Source organism: Leptonotus elevatus, chromosome 6, assembly GCF_054856555.1.
Source record: "Leptonotus elevatus isolate MCC_2025b chromosome 6, RoL_Lele_1.0, whole genome shotgun sequence".
NCBI lineage: Eukaryota > Metazoa > Chordata > Actinopteri > Syngnathiformes > Syngnathidae > Leptonotus > Leptonotus elevatus.
Window position 1 is genome coordinate 3,066,204 of NC_141244.1, and position 20,463 is coordinate 3,086,666.

Here is a 20,463-nt window from a genome sequence, read left to right on the forward strand (position 1 = left end):
AAAGAGTTTGATTTACCATTTAATGCAAACTATCACTAAAATAATTTAACCAATATATGGCCATTAGTGTATTAGCAGTAAATGCACAGTGCTCATTAAGTTGAAAGTCACGAATAGCAGGGCTAGGTGGAAAAACCAAAAGGTGGAATTGTGCCTCTGAAAGACCATAAAACTGGGATCTTCCAAAACCTGTGTCCCATCTCTACAAGTAAGAAAATCAATTAATATATTTTTTTAATATACCAGGTGTAAGCAGATGTCACTGGCTATCAAAAGTTCATCCTTGTGAAGGAAAAGGTAAAAAAAATAACTTTTTGTCATTATTAGCATATCGTTGGCATCAGGCGGAATTCTCGTACACCTAAAATCATCACTTATCTTGAGATCCCAAAAACGCCTTTGTTAGCATTGCATCATCCAACAGAGCTGGCCATTTTTAACACTTTAGGTTGGTCATTAATTTGTGAAAATAACACCCCCACAATGACCAATACTTGCTAAATGGTGCTCATGGGGACAAAAAATATAAATTGAGACATTCATATACAGGAATTCTTCACTTAATTCCCTTTAAAATGATATATAACAAACAGGTGAACCTCAGAAATTGACAAAGGTTGCCAGGTTGAAATCCCTCGTTTTGAAGAAAGAAAAAAAAGGTGTTTCAAGTTTTGGCACATGCATCTTTCAAAGGTAAATAGCAACCCGTACCTTCAGAAAAACATATTGACCCTAAACTTTCAGGAACTGTTGGAAGGACCACTGGAAAGTCAATTCCAGTAGCAGGTAAAGACATCATCCGAGATTTTAACCCTTTAAAAGCTGAGAAGGTTTGACATCTCAGCAGATGAAAAATGGTTATGTAGCCTCAACCACAAAATGACTGAAGGTCCCATTAAGGTTACAATCCACCTCTTGAGGCATCATCTGCCAAAGTTTGGTTGTTTTATTATTGCCAATTGTGTGCGTGTGTGGGTGTGTGCGTGCGTGCGTGTGTGTGCGTGTGTTTTTTTAATGAGGTCAAATTCCGGCCATTGGACATTTTATTTCAGAATTTTGTGTCATTGCACTATTTGCCATTTAGTGTGGCTTGTAACAAGGAAATGTATCGCTATTTTATCGTGGATATTATATCTCAAATGCATTTGGTCACAAACAAAATAAAAATGTTTTTTTTTTCATTCACTGTAACACATACGGAACAATACTGTTCAGTATTTACACGTCACTCCAAATATGCGCTGTGTACATTATGGGGTGGGACAGACTGGTTTTGGAAAAGAGAAGGGAAGTAACAAAGTACAAATATTTCATTACTGTACTTGAGTAGTTTTTTTTTTCAGTACTTTGTACTTTCCTGAGTATTTCTTTTTTATACTACCAGTACCTTTTACTTTTATCCGTTAAATTTTAACATTAGTATCTGTACTTTTTACAAAACAAAACAAGATCGTCACTGTTTGTTTGTTTTTTTAAATACATGAAAACGATGAAAATACTTGACCTGGAAGAAAAAGCAGCCGTCAATGTCTTCTGGCTCCACCAATCATATGAAGCATTACACACGCTCACCTCAATTCAATTCAGTTCAACTTGTGATTGGCTCTATGACACGCCACCACATGACGTGCAATTGAGAATAGAACAACCCATGAATATGAGAGGGCAATGCACGCCGCCACAACAGAGGATAGATAATTTGAACTTGATTAGAACGCTGCAGGCTGCCAGTCAACAATATGAAAGAAGGTTAAATCATGTCAGTCAGCGAGGAGTGGAACAGCAACATGAGCCAGTGATGCTCAACACTGTCGACTCAACGCAGGGCAAGTCAGGGAGAGTCGGTTGGCTGATGCATACCCATTTTTGCTCAATTGAAATGAAATGAAAATGGAATGAAAATTAAGGAGTGCATTTTTGGATAAATCTCACAATTTTTTACCACACGATCTATTGTAAACTTTGCGGCATGCGAACCCTTTTGCCAGAGAGGGTCACAAGGGACAAGATGAATGCCAGAGAAAGCTGTATCAGACACTCCTTTTACACCCTACCCGCCTCCCACTCTGTTTGCCTTGTAACAGCAATCTGTTCACTTCACTATTCAATCTGCTCACCTACGCAAAGATAAAAAACAGGAAAAAAAGCACTTACATCCAAATAACAACAGTAACTGTAAAGCTTACAGCTGTCGGTGAGAGTTACAAGGCTAAAGTGAAGAAGGTTTTGAAGGCAGAATGCATTTATTTTCACCTATGGATCAATTCAATAAGTGAAAACATTACCTTCATCAAAGTCTGCATCATCTTCAGTGTGCTGCGGGAAGGGGAAACAGTTGGTGATCTCCAGCCGGTCATCAACCACCAGGCCCAGCAGGACGCCCTGAACCACCTCACTGCCCTGGCCCTCTTCCTGGTAGTGCTTGATGATCTTCAGTACCACCTGTGTGAACCAAACAAGCAATGTCATTGATATTGCGATGTGAATAAAAATCAATTTCTTTTTGACACCACTTTTTTAAAAGCAGATCAGTGTGCGCAAAAATCACAAGTTATGTATAGCTAAGCTTAGCGAGCTAAGATATCCTATTGGCCCTTTAATGCTCTGAACTAATGGCAGGATAGCTTTTTCATGTTGAGGAAAAAAAAAAATGTAAGTATCGGTATGGTATCAGCCGATAGATGCAAAGCTGAGTATCAGAATCAGTATCGAGGGCCAAAAAACGGTATCGGAACAACACGAGTGGCTTGTTAAGCCCAAAAAGGCGCATATGTCCTGCAGTTGGAGCGGATCAGCCGTGGTTTGTATTCAGACTGCGAAGCGAACCGCGCCGAGTGCGTTTCGAAGCAGACCGAGACCACCTCAAAAAGTGGGTCTCGGTCCGCTTGTTTAGTCCGCACCAGGATTCGTTTGTGTGATTTAGACCTACACAAAAGGTCCGGATCAGCATAGGAAACGAACTCTGGTCCGTTTAAAGCGGACCAAACAGTGCAGGTCTGAATACACCCTTAGCCTTGAGTGGCATTACAATTGAAGGACTAAAACAATGTATACGTTATAATTATTACTGACAACTACATTTGACATTTTGTTAATTAGAAATTATTTGAAGTCTGCACCGGGCCACCAGTCAGTGAACTTCAGGTGGCCGGACACAGTCATGTGGTGGCCACGGACCATCGGGCTACATACAATTCATGTCAAACCCTGCATTTAATTTTTAATGCCAGATAAAAATGAGCCAATAGGCAAAGCCTCTGTGTGCTTGAAAGGCTCGTTTAACCTCTAATGCTGTGTCACCAGCTCAAGCAGGGCCAAGCTGTGGCCTATTTCAAAACTCAAACATGCATGTGCGTACACATGCACACACTCAGCAGCTAGCAAAGTAAAACAAGCCAAAGCCAAACAGCTGAGAATAAGGAAAGCAAAATGTCTAAATTGAAAGGTAGAGAACAACAGGCTCAAAGCATAGTGTGGAGAATGCGGAGCATAAATCACACTGATAACTGTGTGGGCAGGTTATAGAAAAAAAGCATCAATAATACACACATACAGCGGGAAAGAAGGTGGCAGTCCTGGAGCCAGGCACACAACAACAAAAACACCCATCAAAATCATGAGTAAACCCCAATGGTGATACACACACATATACAGAAATTTGTCCGGGGATATGATTTATTCCAGTGGTGTGTGGGATCTGTCACCCTACAAGTAAAAGAGCTAGCTGTGAAAAAGGAGAGCCACTTCCTGCCTTCCTTGGCTTTACTGATTAAAAATAAAGAAGAGAACGAATGAACGAATGAATGAACGAACAAATGAACCAACGATTTCATTATTGTTATTTTGGCTCCATACACAACAAAGAAAAGAAAGACAAACATCCCTTCAAACAAATCAATTACCGGAACCGAAAAAGGTTGAAAAAGGTAAATGGCACTATTCTGGTTTTCAAAGGTCATGTAAACACGCGCAAAAAAACAGAATATGTTCTTATTCGGGTTTTTAAAAATCCAAATACTGGGTTCCCTACAGCCCCTTTCATAACCCAAATTCTTGTTCATATAGACCGGGGCATTGGTTTCCATTGTGTGCATGCTCTATTCGTCTTATCAAGGAATCTTGGTCTGTGTAGAACAGGAATGACTTGTATGAGCAAACGCCATTCCACCAGCCTCGCTTGAATACATTGATTTCTCCACGGCATCTTCATAATTATTTTCTGTTTCTGTAGCTTGTATCTATACACATATACAGTGTTCCCTTGTTTCTCACGGGTGTCACGTTCCAAAAACTACCCGCGATAATGGAAATCCACGTTAATTATTATTTTATTTTTCCCGTTAATTATATAGACTTTTTCGTTTTGGTATGATTTTAGTTTATTATGAATGCTTTTTCATTCATAATATATGTTTTTTTTTCATTTAGTCATTTTCCATTAAAATTATTTTTTTAATTTACTTATTATACAACAATATATTTTTTTGTTAATGTTTTTTCATTCATACTATATTTATATTTTCATTTATTATATATGTTTTAAGGCTCACACCTCTCCACATAGTTTGTACATGCACTTTTTTTGATAGGCTCACATACTGTATCTCTTATTTAAACACAGTAGGCCTATACACTCAGTGTTCAAAACATTTGTAGATTAAAAAAAATTATAATAATAACAATAAAATAGAATTAAACTAATATCCAAAACATTTATATGAGAAACAAAAATATAACGGCGATTGATCCATTTTTTCCGGCCGGTATGTTTTCCTAAAATGGTAATTAAAAAACGCACAACAACAACAACAAAACAGCTGTTAGAAATGGCACTCTTAATTTTAATGACGGTGAAACGAGGCTGAGAAATTCATTTTGACCGGCAGGCTCGAAAGCGCATTAGCGGTCTCTGTACGACAAGCTGGTCGGCAGTCGATCCGCAGCGCATACGCAGCCTATGTAATATGAACAAGCTGGAAATGGAAACAAATCGACGGAACGGATCCGCAATGCAAACGCATGCGGTGTAATCTAGGGGTGAGCCATGGGATGGTGGCGGACATGCATAAAATTGGGAAACTGTCAGGCCTATATCTCCAGGTCGCGAAGGCGACGTGCAAGGTCGGAACGCGACAGGCCATACACACATGGAAAAGTCTTGTAGAGACCAATCTGAGGATCCCCGTATCTCCCCGGTAGGACGTAGTTCTGGTGAGATACGGCCGGTCAAAGACCTCCAGGACACAGAGGATTTTCAAAAAGTTACCCCGCCGGTGGTGGTTCCCATCCCTGGTAAAAATCTGTTTTTTGTCGGCCCTTTATCTCTTAATTTTAATGATGAAAATACGAGGCAGGACACGTAAACCCATTTTGACCGGGACTGCATCGCCGCGGTGCCCCCGAAACTCAACTTGATGGTCCATGTACTTTTCGGCCTTTTTTGATTTGGCTTTTTCTTTTTTTCTTATTACAATTTCTTGACAACAGCCTGTATTTTTTTATTATTATGGTTAAGGTTAGGCTGGTAATGCCGATAATTGCCTATCTTTGGTGGCAAAATAAAATGAATGCATTCCCTTCAAATACATCTTTTGTGTTTGTTTGTTTTTGAGAAAAACACTTGGTTAGCCCATAAATTCAATAGCATGTTTTAAGTACCTGCTGTCAGTGCTGTGTTATTACATTTTTCAAAAATAAAGCCCCCTTGTGAAAATTTCAAGTTCTTACTTTTGATATTAATATGCTGGTTAAAAAGAACACGTTGAGAAATTCATAGTAGTTTATAAACATCAAAAAGTTCATGATATTAAAAAAACAAATAAGTTCAAACAATCACCCACTCCTCCCAAATAACTGGTTAGCTTACTTTTTTAAAACATGCAAAATTTTATTTAAGAAGCATTTGGAACTGGAATTGAATCGAGGATTCTGAACAGGAATTGTACAAATTCAAACGATGCCCAACTCGCAATTGAAAAAAACAGCACAAACAACAGCATGTATCATTCCTGCTGATATCGTATCATATTGATATTAGGGCTGGGTTTTTAAAAAATCGATATTCCTTTCCAGAGCCCAATATCGATTCATAAAACCATGAATCGATACTTTTAAATATGGCTACCAAATGCAAATGTACCCTTCTGTTATTCAGAGTACCCCAAGAGGAGTCCAGTGTTTTGCCACTTCATTTACATAGTACTGTGATTGTAATCATAATTTCAATTATTATTTAGTGTTTTGATCAGGTCATGTTCAGTAAAATATACATGATTAATGTAACTGCATTGGATTTAATTTTAAATGTAAATATTCATATATATATATATATATATATATATATATATATATATATATATATATATATATATATATATATATATATATATATATATATATTCATACTAATGCACTAAGTATGAGTAAGAAGTTTCTATTTGCAGTATTGGTACTTCTGAGAATGTCTTCCATATAAAAGTAAAATTGGTACTGCATGAAATCCTTAACTGAATCGAAAATGAATCGTGAATCGAATCGGGCCCTTCTGAATTGAATCAAATCGATTTAGGAAATCTGAATCGATACCCAGCCCTAATATATATATCAGAAAGTACTCTAGGCTGCAATATCGGTGATTCGTATTCGGAAGTGAAAAAAAGTTGCATTTGGACACCCCTAGCGAGTTGCACATTAAATAATACAATATAAACGTTAAATGTGAAACAATCATTGAAGCTTATCATTCTATATCATGAATTAACAGACCCACTACCGTTCTGAGAGGGCCACAAAAACTTGGCTCAGGGTCAAAAAAAGGCTTAATGTTGGATCCTGTTTATTAACACATCTATGAGATATCACATTAATCTAATCCAGTTAAGCGAAACCTCAGTTTTTCTATGTTGTAGATGTTTGCAGTTAAAAGCAAATGCATCGTGACTCTAATTGTGACATAAAAAGATAAAATTTACAGATTGCAGACAGTTGACTGAACAGACATGGCAATTAAATTTAACTGCAGTCAGTAGAGCAAATGATCCTTCTCTAAACTTGGCTGTAAAAAAACTGATTTTAATGTAAACAGATATTGGCTGTAACAATATAGTGGATACGCTTGTATCTGCTTTTTCATCATCCTAGGGAAAGGCATCTAGAGTCCATATATGAAGTATGGCACTTCACATTTTAAGGGGTGGAAAGATATGCTCTTACTTTCTGTTGGGTGAATTTGTTGCAGATTTGATGGGGGCGGAGATGGAGAAAAAAAAGTTTCAAACATAAAACTCCATCTGATACATTCTGTGATGTACAGACTGAGGACAATCTGTGCAAATGCTTTTTTTAGGATTGGACAAACTTTGTGATCTGTGAAGCAAGCTAAAGTTTTTCAATACAATTCAATATGTATGTCTAGGGCCAAACCCACAGTACCATTGTTGCACTGTGTCCCAAATTGGAAATTAAATAAAATTCAAAAAAATCTCTACTCTATATCCACAAGATGTACAGAGTTTGATGTAGCAAGAAGCTTATAAAGAAACACAATATGGTGCCTCCGTAGTAACTAACCTAGGTCCACAAAAGTATTTAACTACAACGTGTTTTTAAACTTTAGCAAAGTGTAACCTCAAACATTGAAAATACTTTGGTTGATTTTCAAAGCAAACATTCCCATAAAGAAGTATAAGGAACAAATTTTGGTTCTCTTTTTGTTATTCTCACTCAGATAGGTGCATAAAGAAGAGTAAACACAATTACACACTATACTAAACATGACAAGAATAAAGCACACTGCCTTAACGTTGATAACAAGTGACGATGCATTCAGTAACATTGGAGTTTTACTGATTTGAATGAGAGAATGATTCATTCACATAACTTGCAGTGCAAAATACCTACAGGTGAATTAACACTCAATATAATGTTAATGCCCCAGATGTTTTAAACAAAGAGCTTAATTAGTAAAAATATCTTAGTGTTTCTGTATTAGTTAATACGCTACTATGAAGCATTTACTGTAGAATCTCTAACTGAAACTATGATAATAAATACAAATATCTAGTTATAGTTATCCATCAATTTTTCAGTTACAGTTTTGAAAAGAAAATAAAGAAACAGTAAAGGACCTTATGTATTGCTTAAAGGGATACCTGACTTATTTAGCCATTTTCAGCAGTTTGTCTATAATTAATGTGATAACGTCATTATTTATAATGTACAATTAAAACCACATTTTAAAAAGCACATTTTTCCACTTGCTGTCGACTGAAAATTACATCACGTGCTCAGGAAACTATGATTGGTCATTACCTACCAATCATGGCTCAGTTTTCTAATGTCACATGACCAATCCCAGAGAACAGGTGCGCCGTGATTGGTCGTTAACAGTTTCCTGAACACCTGCAAATGTCACAGCAAGTGGCAAAATGTGTTTGTAAAGGTATTAAGTTTACATGAAATATAATTAACTCAAATTAACTTATATAATATATAATATTAACTTTTTACTGCTGGAAATGGCTAAATGAGTCAAGTATCCCTTTAACATGTCAAAATACTAATTTAATTGTTAAATATAGGAATTTACTAGCAATGTGGCAAGATTTCTCAATGGTTGAAATGGGTAATTCAACCAGAGCACAACACACCAAGATTTTTGAAAATCGGATGAAGGGTTGCAGTGAAAAATCTGCGATGCAAAACCTCTGACTTGGGGCCTAGAAATATCGAACGAAACTGAGCACCTTGACAACCTAGTTCAGAAAAGCAACAGGTACAGTCTCAACTCAAAAACTGTTCTTGTTGAGGGAAATTATAATTTCTGCCTTTTCAAGAAATGTGAAATTTGAGAATTCTGGTTAGAAAGCATTTCTTGCACACACACTTGCTTGGTATAAAATATAAACTTATTGAGGACCAAAACTGCCAAAATTCCAAATAAATAAATGACTAAATAGATGAATGACTAAAATTCAAAAATGTAATCTAAAAAAATAAAAACAACAAAAAATGTATATACATAAATAATTTGTATTTAATTTTTGAATTCGATTTTTTTATATCCGTTTTTATTTTCACTTTTAGTCATTTACTTATTTATTTAGTCTTTAATTAATTTATTTATTTAGTCATTAATTTATTTCTAATTTTGGCAGTTTTGGTCCATACTGCCAGGACGAAATGTTATTCAAATCAGTGAGCAGTCTTAAGTAGTGATGCACCGAATATTCGGCCACAGAAAGTGTACGGCCGAAAATGGCAAAAATTTGCATTTTCGGCATTCGGACTAAATAAAATTCAAGCCGAAAGAGGAGGTTGTGGTGACGCAAGCAATAAAAGAAAAAACACTGCAAGCAAGTGTCTGTTTGAATTAAACACCAAACACGGGATTGGGTGTCTGCTTGCTGGCGTTTGAGAGTACCAGCAGCTTCATTGTGCACACCGGAGAAGGAGAGGGTCGCTTGGTAAACTATGTCAAAAAAGAGCGCTGCCGAGTACTACAGGTGAGCCACTCTTTCTCCTGCAGCGCCTTCCTTTTTTTATTTGATGAGAGCCCCTCGAGCACTTCCACTTTTTCACTTGCATTCTGGTGGCCGTGCTAAATTACTTTAGCTAATGTTAGCACTAGAAGATGAATTTTATTGATATCTCTGCTTCAAAGACAACCAGTAACTCATTTGAGTCTCCCAAAACAAAACAGTCATGTTTTAAACATGCAACAAAAAACTGCAAGGATAACATTTTGTGGAGAGATAGTAAAGAAAGCCCACACTGGCGACACGTCGCTATGATGCATCTTCTGTGAACACGAGGTCACGCATTATGATGTCACAAATATGCAACACTACCATAGGAGAGGGGAGGGGTTGAGGATTTGGGCACAACTTGAGCCACAACGACAACAGATGGACCAACGTGGCATGTCTATTATTATCAGCAGATTTCTTTGTTGTCTGGTTTATCTGTTTGACGTCAAATTGGTCGATAATTGCCGATAATTATCGGCCATTGATATTATCGTGCACCTCTAGTTTCAATAACCGCTAATACTGGCTGCCACCAGTAATGAGCACTTTTCTTTTTTGAGGGGACGCAGCGCACAATGGTGCCAGCAGGAACTATTTAGCCCCAAAGACAACATGAGAAGCCCATGGTGCGTTCCAAAAAACAGGTCACCAGTGATTGGACACGATGACTTACAAAGAAGAAATCAAACAGAGGAAAGTTTATTAATCTAAACTTAACATGGTACACGTCTTCAGTACCAAATGTTCTATATTTTATTTAAAAAATAAAACAGATTGTGTTCAATCAGGAAATAAAATGTTGTTTTTATTTACCCAAATATTTTTTTAATAAATAAAAAAAAAAAGGTAATTTTCCAACTATAATTGAAATCCCGTGATAACGCAATACTTTTGCTCACATCAGAATCTAGTATTGACCGTGCCTAGTTAGCTGCCTGTTTGCATTTGAGTTAACACACTGTTTTAGTTCCAGTTTAACTGCCATAAGACATATTTGATTGTTCTACTCACCTAATTCTAACTAAGCTAATTCTAACTAAGCAGAGTGTTAGAGCTGTTAGGAATAATGTCGAAGTAATGGCCTTCTTCCTCAAAGCCATCTCTCCTTTTTGGCCCGGTCCCGGTACACGTAGCTCGCCGTGTCGTACAGCTCCGGGTGTCTGCAAACCACAACGATCAAACTGCCCTCCATTGCTATGCGTTCTGCACACAACTGCTTCCTGTGTTTTGTCTGTGACGTATACTATCTCAACACTGATTGGCTGTCGTCGACGCGATGGTGCCAAAAGTCAACCAACGCCGGCCAAGTGGCCGAAGAAGCGAAATGTTAGCCGAAAACATCCCAAACGCACCGCCTGGCATGCCATCGCGCCCCCTCGCGCAAAGTCCATTGACTACAATGCAATCGCGCCACCAACTGTTGGTCTGAATGTAGTATTAGTATTACCTACACATGATGTTTTTGCAGGTGTGAAACCATTTTAGTTGCGCAGACTACTGTGCACGATACAATCTTATTGAGGTGTTGCACGGAGGTGAATTATCATTTATTTTAACAGTTATACAACACTTATTGATCGCCAGGCAGAAGCATAAATGCACCGTTCTTCTATTTTGTTGTATGTGGACCAGGCATCGAAACTACGTATTACCCACAGTATCTATCTACCTCCAAGAATTTTATATTTGAGATACTTCATTGTATTTCATTTTGTGAACACCAACAGTTACCATAGTATTAAGTAATCATGTGGATGATACAACTTTGTGAAATCAGTCCCGTGTGTGTATACATTTTCAAAACGGGTGTCTCAACACAGCAGTCCCCAAACACTGGTGCGTGGCCCGGCCAATTGATAGCAGGTCAGACAAAAAGACAGTTTTTTTTTTGTGGAGCATAAATGTCAGCCCCCAACAACCCCTTGACAGTTATCAAATTTGTCAGCAAACCCCTACACCAGACCACATCAGCGTTGGCCATTATGTTCTCAAGTGAAATATGCGTTTACCCCACCCAAGGCGGCAAATGGTTGCTGGTCCGTGAAAAGCATGTACTTGTATCAACCAGTCCGCGGCGGAAGAAAGAAGCTTGGTACACAAAATTCCAGTAAGGCATTTGTTCAGAAAAAAAATAGTGTTGTTGTCAAAGGTCATAACTGATAAGAATCAGATAATGCTTTCATCTGGAAATATGCATTATTGCATATTCCATACTTCAGTTCAGATCTTTCAAATTTCAATTGCAAACTGAGTTCACGTTAGAATGAAAAAGGGATTTCAAAATAAACAACAATTGTTTGATCTCTGCGGGAGTGCAATAGAAACCTTTACCAAGCAGCTTGCCACTTATGTGGCAGCCAGACTGCTGACAGGCTTCAAATTAAGGCTACAACACAGTAATGAGTTTGCCTTCTGAGGGTACCCCCGCAGTTACACCTCTGACAGGCAAATCATATGACGCAACACAAGAGCAACTGTTGCAGTGCATCATTGCACTCTAGCATTAATTTTTTCCGCTACCAGAAACCGACACCTTTGCTTCAGTCCTAACGCTCCAATTGAGGTTACACTGTTTTTAATTTAACTGCACTCAATTAAAAAGTCTGGTTGGTGAGAATGGGAAAATTAGTAAAGAAAATCTCATTAAAGCTCTATAGAATACACACTGAGGTGAAATATTTAGATATGAAATTGGGGTCCCAAGACTCCAGGGCAACTTTAATTAGCAAGATAAAAGGCAGGAAGCAGCTGGCTAGTTCAAGTCCTATGTTGAGGCACATGGGGTGAATGAGATGCTTTCTGTCCATGGCAGTGGGGGCTGTAGGGTGTGTGTGTGTGTGTGTGTGTGTGTGTGTGTGTGTGTGTGTGTGTGTGTGTGTGTGTGTGTGTGTGTGTGTGTGTGTGTGTGTGTGTGTGTGTGTGTGTGTGTGTGTGTGTGTGTGTGTGTGTGTGTGTGTGTGTGTGTGCGCGCGCACGCGTGCGCAGTGGGGCAATGGGGCAATGCTTAGAAGTGAAGATAGTTTGTCCTCTGCTGTTTCATTAGCGGTACCACAGAGACTATAGCATGATTATTCAATTAAGAATTTCTTTATTGATTGGATTGGTTGGCAACCAGTTCAGGGTGTACCACCCCGCCTACTGCCTGAAGCCAGCTGGGATAGGCTCAGGCACCCCCGCGACCCTTGTGAGGAATAAGCGGTTCAGAAAATGGATGAATGGGTTTCTTAACTGACCACGTATACAGATGGCGGAGGGATGTGCTTCAGTTATTCTTTTTATGTAGTCTCCTCCAAAAGTATTGGAACGGCAAGGTCAATACTTTTGCTTGTTTTTATCCAAACTTTTTGCAAAGAGGGCCGGATTTGGTGAGATGAAAATGTGGGGTGCCGACCATTTAGTTTAGTTTGACATTCTTTGAGGTGGAGATGGGGTGGTCTGACCTTGACTCGGGACGCCGTGAATCAGTGGGCAGAATATATTGAAAACCTCCTTAATTCCCCCGACACGTCTTCCTTTGATAAGGCAGGGTCTGGGGACTCTGAGGTGGGCTCCACTATCTCTGGGGTCAAAGTCACTGAGGTGGTTGGAAAGCTCCTCAGTGGCAGGGCCCCAGGAATGGGTGAGATCCGTCCGGAGTCCGGAGCCTCTTCAACATCGCGTAGACATCGGAGACATTGCCTCTGGATTGGCAGACAGGGGTGGTGGTCCCTCTTTTTAAGAAGGGACCGGAGGGTGTGTTCTAACTATAGAGGGATCACACTCCTCCTCAGCCTCAGGTATATTCAGGGGTGCTGGAGAGGAGGTTCCGTCGGGAAGTGGAATCTCGGATTCAGGAGGAGCAGTGTGGGGGTTTTCCCGGCCGTGGAGCAGTGGACCAGCACTACACCCTCGGCAGGATCCTCGAGGGTGCATGGGAGTTCACCCAACCAGTCCACATGTGCTTTGTGGACTTGGAGAAGGTGTTTGACCGTGTCCTCGGGGAGTCCTGTGGGAGGTGCTTTGGGAGTACGGGGTACCGAGCCCCCTGTTACGGGCTTGTTTGGTCCTTATAAGACCGATGTCAAGAGTTTGGTCCGCATTACCGGCAGTAAGTCAAATTCGTTTCCAGTGAAGGTTGGACTCCGCCAAGGTTGCCCCTTGTCACAGATTCTGTTCATATTTTTTATGGACAGAAATTCTAGGTGCAGCCGAGGCGTTGAGGGGTTCCGGTTTGGTGGCCTCAACATTGCATCTCTGCTCTTTGCAGATGTGGTGCTGTTGGCTTCTTCAAGCCGTGATCTCCGACTATCACTGGAGCAGCTCGCAGTCAAGTGTGAAGCGGTTGGGATGAAAATCAGCACGTCTAAATCCGAGACCATAGTCCTCAGTCGGAAAAGGGTGGAGTGCCCTCTCTGGGTCAGCAATGAGATCCTGCTCCAAGTGGAGCAGTTCAAGTATTTTGGAGTCTTGTTGACGAGTGAGGGTAGGTTGGAGCGGGAGATCGACAGGCGGTTTGGTGCAGTGTCTGCAGTAATGCGGACTCTCTGTATCGGTCTGTTGTGGTAAAGAAGGAGCTGAGTCGAAAGGCAAAGCTCTCGATTTACCGGTCGATCTACGTTCCTACCCGCACCTATGGTCACGAGCTGCGGGTTGTGACCAAAAGAACAAGATCCCGGATACAAGCGGCCAAAATAAGTTTCCTCCGCATGGTGTCCGGGTTCTCCCTTAGAGATAGGGTGAGAAGCTCGGTCATTCGGGAGGGACTCAGTGTCTAGGCGCTACTCCTCCGCATTGAGAGGAACCAGTTGAGGTGGCTCGGTCATCTGGTTCAGATGCCTCCTGGACACCTCCATGGAGAGGTGTTCCGGGCATGTCCCACCGGCGGGAGGCCCCGTGGATGACCCAAGACTGGAGAGACTATGCCTCTCGGCTGACCTGGGAACGCATTGGGATCCCGTCGGAGGAGCTGGTTTTAGTGGCTGGGGAGAGGGAAGTCTAGGCTTCCCTGCTAAAGCTGCTGCCCCCGCGACCCGACCGCGGATAAACTAGATGATGATGATGATGGATGGATGGATGGACATGAACTATCACCACTGGCAATTAAATGTTCTCCAAACTTGTAAATTCAGTAACAGGGAAATATGTACAGTAGAATACTACGACTACTATTAATAAGAATAAGATTTGCAATTATTAACGGTTAATGCATTGATAGACTTTTTTTTTGTCTGAGTTTGAAATGTCAGACAGTATTTGAATGTAGCTTCCAAACGCTGTCAATGTTCTCGCTCCCATTATTGGCTAGTTGCTAATGCGGGAGACTTGTGCTGTATCATACAATGACAGACTAATTAACTTTTTTAGTGTCCTTAATTGGCAATTAAACCTAATTTCGAAGTGGCGCTGTGTTTATGCTCGAAGTCGAAGGTGAGGACGAGTCAAGCTGGCCTCCTTAAACCGCTGCCTAAGCCTCCTTAACGCCTACCACGCGCTGCGTGGGTCGATTTCAAAATACAACTAACAAGGCAATTGCATTGATGTCAATGTATTACTTGGAAGGTTTTTTTCCGCGCACTATGTACAACCCAAACCGTGGCACTTGATGCATATTGACCACAGCTAAAAAATGAGCCGTTGCACCACTCATTAAAACATGTACTCGCGCCGTGCGACTGGATTAATTTTTCAGTAAAGCCCTTTTTCGAAGTTTTACCAGCACAGACTGCACAGTTGGCCGCATTTGCGGGTGAATTGGTCGCAGTGTCGAGCCCTGGATTATTCAGTAATTTTTTATTTATTTTTTTGACAAATATCGGGATCAGCCTCTGCTTCAAAAAATCCATGTTGGTCGGGCCCTAGTTATGGTTAGGCTGGTAATGCCGATACAGGCGTCTTTTCAGTTGACAAAACAATTTGAAAACTTCATGAAAAGATACAGAAGGGGAGTGAAGCGATTCCTGGCAGCCTACACAACGCTAAAACAATCTACTGTAATCACAGTAAATAGCCAATTCACAGCATGTCAGGAATTCTTTGCTCCAGCAATTAACCAATCAGAACTGTTCACGTTTCATTTTTCGTTTGTTTTTATACTTTTTACCACAATTTCTTGACAACAGCCTAAATGCTCTGGGGGTTATGGTTAGGCTAGTAATAATGCCGATAACATCCTGGGGGTTAGGTTACTAATGCTGATAACCTACGCTCTGACGGTTATGGTTATGGTTAGGCAGGTAATGCCTTAATAGCCGATCTTCGACGGCAAAACAAAATTAAAACTTGGTGAAAAGCACGAAGGGGTGAAACGAGGATGGAACCACGGCCAGTGCATGACTCCCGTCCGGCGATTGACCAATCAGAGCCGTTCACGGCAAAATAGAGCAAGCAGGAGAGTTGCCATCACCGCAAAACATCCACTGCCTACCCATCAAATTCTGCAGGACACGCCCCATGTAAGCTAAGGACTTTAAACAAAAACGTACGTGAGTCAAATTTGAGTGTTGTTCTCGTTTTAAAATGAAAGGCTAAACAGCTAGCCTTATGCTAGCTGTATAACGTATTAGTGGTTGACAAAAACAAAATTGATTTTTTTATTTTATTTTTAACGTAAGTGATTAGTCATAACAGTCTCTAAATAAACACTTGACCGATCGGGGACTTTTAGCAATCAAGAGAGCAACTTGCCGCACGATGATCATTATGCCTCATGTGTAAGCAACTGTTTCACATTGGGTATTAGTACTGCTTGTTTCTAACAAATTTGCCTTTAAATAAGGGAATAAAATTGTTCTTTGACACTTACCAAACCATCGATCTGAATCTGCTTCACAGGAGAGTCCAATGTGCCACCAGTTGAAGCCATAACGACCGTAAAATACTGGAGCGCTCAGTTGAAAACTACCAGCAAGCCTCTAGTACACGAGGAAAAGGGGGACACAGTTCTATGACGGACGTTTTCCGACATCACAAAAACGCCCTGTTCGGACAGAAACACGCGTCACAAATAAAAGTTCCGGAATGTGGGCACATTTACTTCGTTAAATTCTGTTTTATTCCATTAAAATATTTTTATTTTTGATTGATTCATCGTTTTATTGATTCATCGTTTTATGATGATATATAAATTAAAATAATGTTATGAACGCAAGTCACTGTTAATGTTCACTCTGTGCAGGCAGCGTTTTTTGGGTGCACTCAAACACATATATGGTCTCCCAGGCGGAGAAGGGAACTCACGCCAACCTGCACCGAAGGAGAGGTTGGTTGGCCTCATTGAAGGAGGAGTTGGAGGAGAAGGAACCCTAGTAAGCAGACTTGTACGGATTGTGTTGGGCTGTTGTACTGGATCGGCAAATTGTCCTGTACACCCCGAACTGGTTGCCAGCCAATCACAGGGCGCACACAATCATTCACATTCACACCTAGGGACAATTCAATATTTAATTTGAAGATGAGACTTTACTGATGATTTGCCCTCTTATTTTATAAAATTTGGTGAAGGCTGGCGACTCAACTTGCCTTGCTTGATTTTTTCCTCTACAGTTACTCACTTGAGACTTGCACATATGTGACTTATTTCCACCTCTGTATTTATGTGCTGTGCTTTAGAGGGTTCTCTCAAGGTACTTGACTGTCCAAAATCATGCATGTTAGGTTCACTGAAGACTGGAGATTGTAAGTGTAAATGCTTGTCTGCCTGTATCCGTCAGTCGTGTGATGGACTGTACAAGGTCTACTCTGCCTCTCACCCTAAATCAGCTGGGAGATAGTTGAATCACCCGCTTAAGCAGTATAGAAATTGGAAAGATGGATTCAATCCGCCGCATTGTCAAGGCCTCTGATGAGTGCACAAAAACACTGATGAATAACATGTATGCCCGCATGATGGACCTCTCATTCCCAGAGAAGCCATTTAGAGAGGCACCGTATTCTAAAGGGAAATAGAACAGAGGTTCTTGCAGCAGGTGAAGTTAGGACACCAGCTACCAATTTACAACCACACTGAGCTTGAGAACTGTTGTGTATCATACAGTATGTTAACAAACATGAAATAAAACAGAACTATTGCAAACACACACACACACACCCTTGCCTGTGAACACCCTTAATCTGATTATGTTCAACTTTCAAACGTGTCGCCAAATATCAAATTGCACCCTGACCTGTGCTTCACAAAGAAGTGTGGCCAAACAGAAATGTGTGAACATGACTTAATTTGTTGTTATATAAACACACTGATAGTGAAGCTGGTGAATTGTGGAAATCCAGGTAAAGGATGCAACACATGAAATCCCTGCTGAATATATATATAAGTAGTCCAGAAAAACATCCTCTTTTAGAAACGGTGACATGTAAGAATAAAAAATATGTCATTTGTACTTGCTCACAATAAATAATAATAATAATAATAATAATAAATAATAAAATTAGCATGACTTGTTAAGAACAGTTTGGTAACACAAGCAGTCTGAAATAATGTAAAATGTAGATCTTGAGGCAAACTAAGTATATATTATTTAAAAAATTACAATATTTAGTGAACAATGAGCAAAAATAGTGAAAAACAGTCTGATTAGACTTCAGTAATGTTTTGTGCTGAATCTTAAAGAGACAGCAAATGTGAAAAATCAACTTTTGGGAGTTTTCAGCCATGTTAAAATGCTAATTCCTCACCAAAAACATCACCAAAGTTGTGTTTTCCTCCATTCGCCCCTTTATGAGTAATTCTAGGTCACAGAAGCAGCAGCCCCTCCCAACCTGAGAAAACGAGCTGTTGGCACTTTTTGATGTCATTAGGAGTGGATCCACCCCCGCACCTCCTCTGCGGACTAAACGCACGCCCAGTGGCAAAAATAGCCTTAATCAGTAAGCATTCTGTCCAAATGAATTCAAAGCAATCAATTATCCTTCACATTTGCAATGCCAAAGTGCAATGAAGTGACAATTAGCCGTCTTAAAATCAGTTCTGGCTGATACTTGTGTAAACTACAAGTAAAGCTTTTGCAAAGGAAGGATGGTGTAGTGGTTAGTGTGCTTAGCCTGTGAGCAGCAAGTAGGCAGTTTGTGACCAGCTCTGGTGTTTTTTTCCTCTCTCTTCTTCCCTCTCCTCCCCTCCAACATCATTTCTTGCGGCAAGGAGCCGTTTTGTTTCAAATGCTTACTGAAGAATGGATGGCTTGCGTTATGTGGCCATTCAAATACGTTTTCAAGCGCAGAGCCCCAACAGCAGACTGCAGCCAGCTCGCTGGGGGCGCAGCAAGCACACGGGGAGAGTCAGGGTTTTACTGAACCGGGCGTTTTACTTCAGCATTATTAAACTAACCAGCAAAATATTTAATATTTCATGAAATATTACATCATCATGGTGTCAAAGGTAAGATTCATTCATTGTATGCCTATAGTTAACTGTGGAAGGGCTTAAAATTCCGTAGTGTAATCCTTTTAAACTATTTGTCCACATTCTTATGCTTTAATTTACCGATACTTAAAAATCAGAACCAGCCTATAGCTACTAAAACTTAACTAGAGCATTTAGTTAGTGTGTAACCGGCAGCGTCCACCCTGGGAATCAAACCTACGTCGCAATCAAGTATCTTGTGTAAGTTCATAATTTGCTTCCGATTGGCTAACCAGTCCCCATGCCTTATTCTTCCTCACAAGGGTCGCGGGGGTGCTGGAGCCTATCCCAGTTGGCTTTGGGCAGTAGGGGGGTACAGGCACACCCTGAACTGGTTGCCAGCCAATCGCAGTACAATACATAATTAACATGAAAAGATACAACAGAATTTTAATAAACAAAGCCACTCCCAAAAAAAAAATGTTTTTGCTACTCAAACAGCGAGTAATAAATATTTTAGGTGATTACGTTAGTAGGTTTAAAATTCGAGTAGTAAAGGAGCGGCTCCTGTTCTTTTTGAGTTTGAGTTTTACATCACATCAACAATGCGCTCAACTGAAGCCTCCCCCAGACCGGAAGTTTCGGTGCACCGTGAGATCGAATGCGGAAGTGCTGCGTGCATACAGTCCATTCTGTGAAGGATCGATGATTATGTTTTTCATTGATTTTGCAATTGCACATTCTCAAATAAAAAATGGAAAGGTGTTTATAATTTGGTGTGGAACCACACTTTCCCTTTTGCTTTGAACGTATATTTCTCGGTTTCATAAACTAGCCACCTGTGTCACAAAAAAAAGAAGAGGAAAAAAGGGGGTTATTACTATACCATATTTTTACCTGTAACTTTTATTTAAGACACACTCAATATTGAGAATTGTTGAGCCAATTTAAGATTCCAAATTGAATTGTTGACGAACTTAAAAAAAAAATCACTTCTATTGGTAACATGCAATGGAATTAATCCTAAGTGAGAGTTCATTCAATTTAATATATTCACCTGAATTAAGTTAATCCAAAATTACTTCAATCCTAGGTATTAAATTTAATGAACTCATAATTATTTTTAACTTAATTCAATCGTGTGTTAACTGATTTTTTTTTTTAAGTTGGTCAAAAATTCAATTTGGAATCTTACGTTGGTTCAACAATTCTCTCTTTAGTGCTTTTTTTTTTAAACTAATGCCTTAAATATGATCCATGCATACGGGCAATTTGAAAGGCCATTTTGCAGATTCAACAAATTTAAAAGCTGTCTAAAACGAATGCCTTAAATATGATCTATGCATACGTGCAATTTGAGTGTCCATTTTGCAGATTCAACAAATTTAAAACCAGTTTCTCCGGCTATTTCAATCTTTTGTTTTCATTTGCTTAAATGCATCTTATGTTCCTGAAAACAATGTGTTAATTACATTAGAATACATGTTATTACAGTCAATGCTTTGTATGCATTTGGTGAAAGACATTTAAATAAAAAAAATTAAAAAAATTAGATGTTCTAATAATGCCCAATATTCGCATTTCAAAATAGAGGTTATAGGATGAAACTATACGCAGCAA

At 39.7% G+C, this 20,463-nt stretch overlaps 1 protein-coding gene across 1 annotated transcript in view; it reads right to left on the reverse strand.

Annotated features, from left to right (window-relative positions):
* Nucleotides 1-16,460, reverse strand: part of LOC147171798 (eukaryotic translation initiation factor 3 subunit H) — a 92,733-nt gene extending 76,273 nt beyond the window's left edge. The window contains exons 1-2 of the mRNA XM_086079605.1: nucleotides 16,309-16,460; nucleotides 2,286-2,442 (exon numbers count right to left, since the gene is read on the reverse strand). Coding sequence (XP_085935731.1) covers nucleotides 2,286-2,442; nucleotides 16,309-16,368 — 217 coding nt within the window. The 5' untranslated portion in view covers nucleotides 16,369-16,460. The remainder of the gene's footprint in view (nucleotides 1-2,285; nucleotides 2,443-16,308) is intronic.
* Between the last annotated feature and the right edge of the window lie 4,003 nt (nucleotides 16,461-20,463).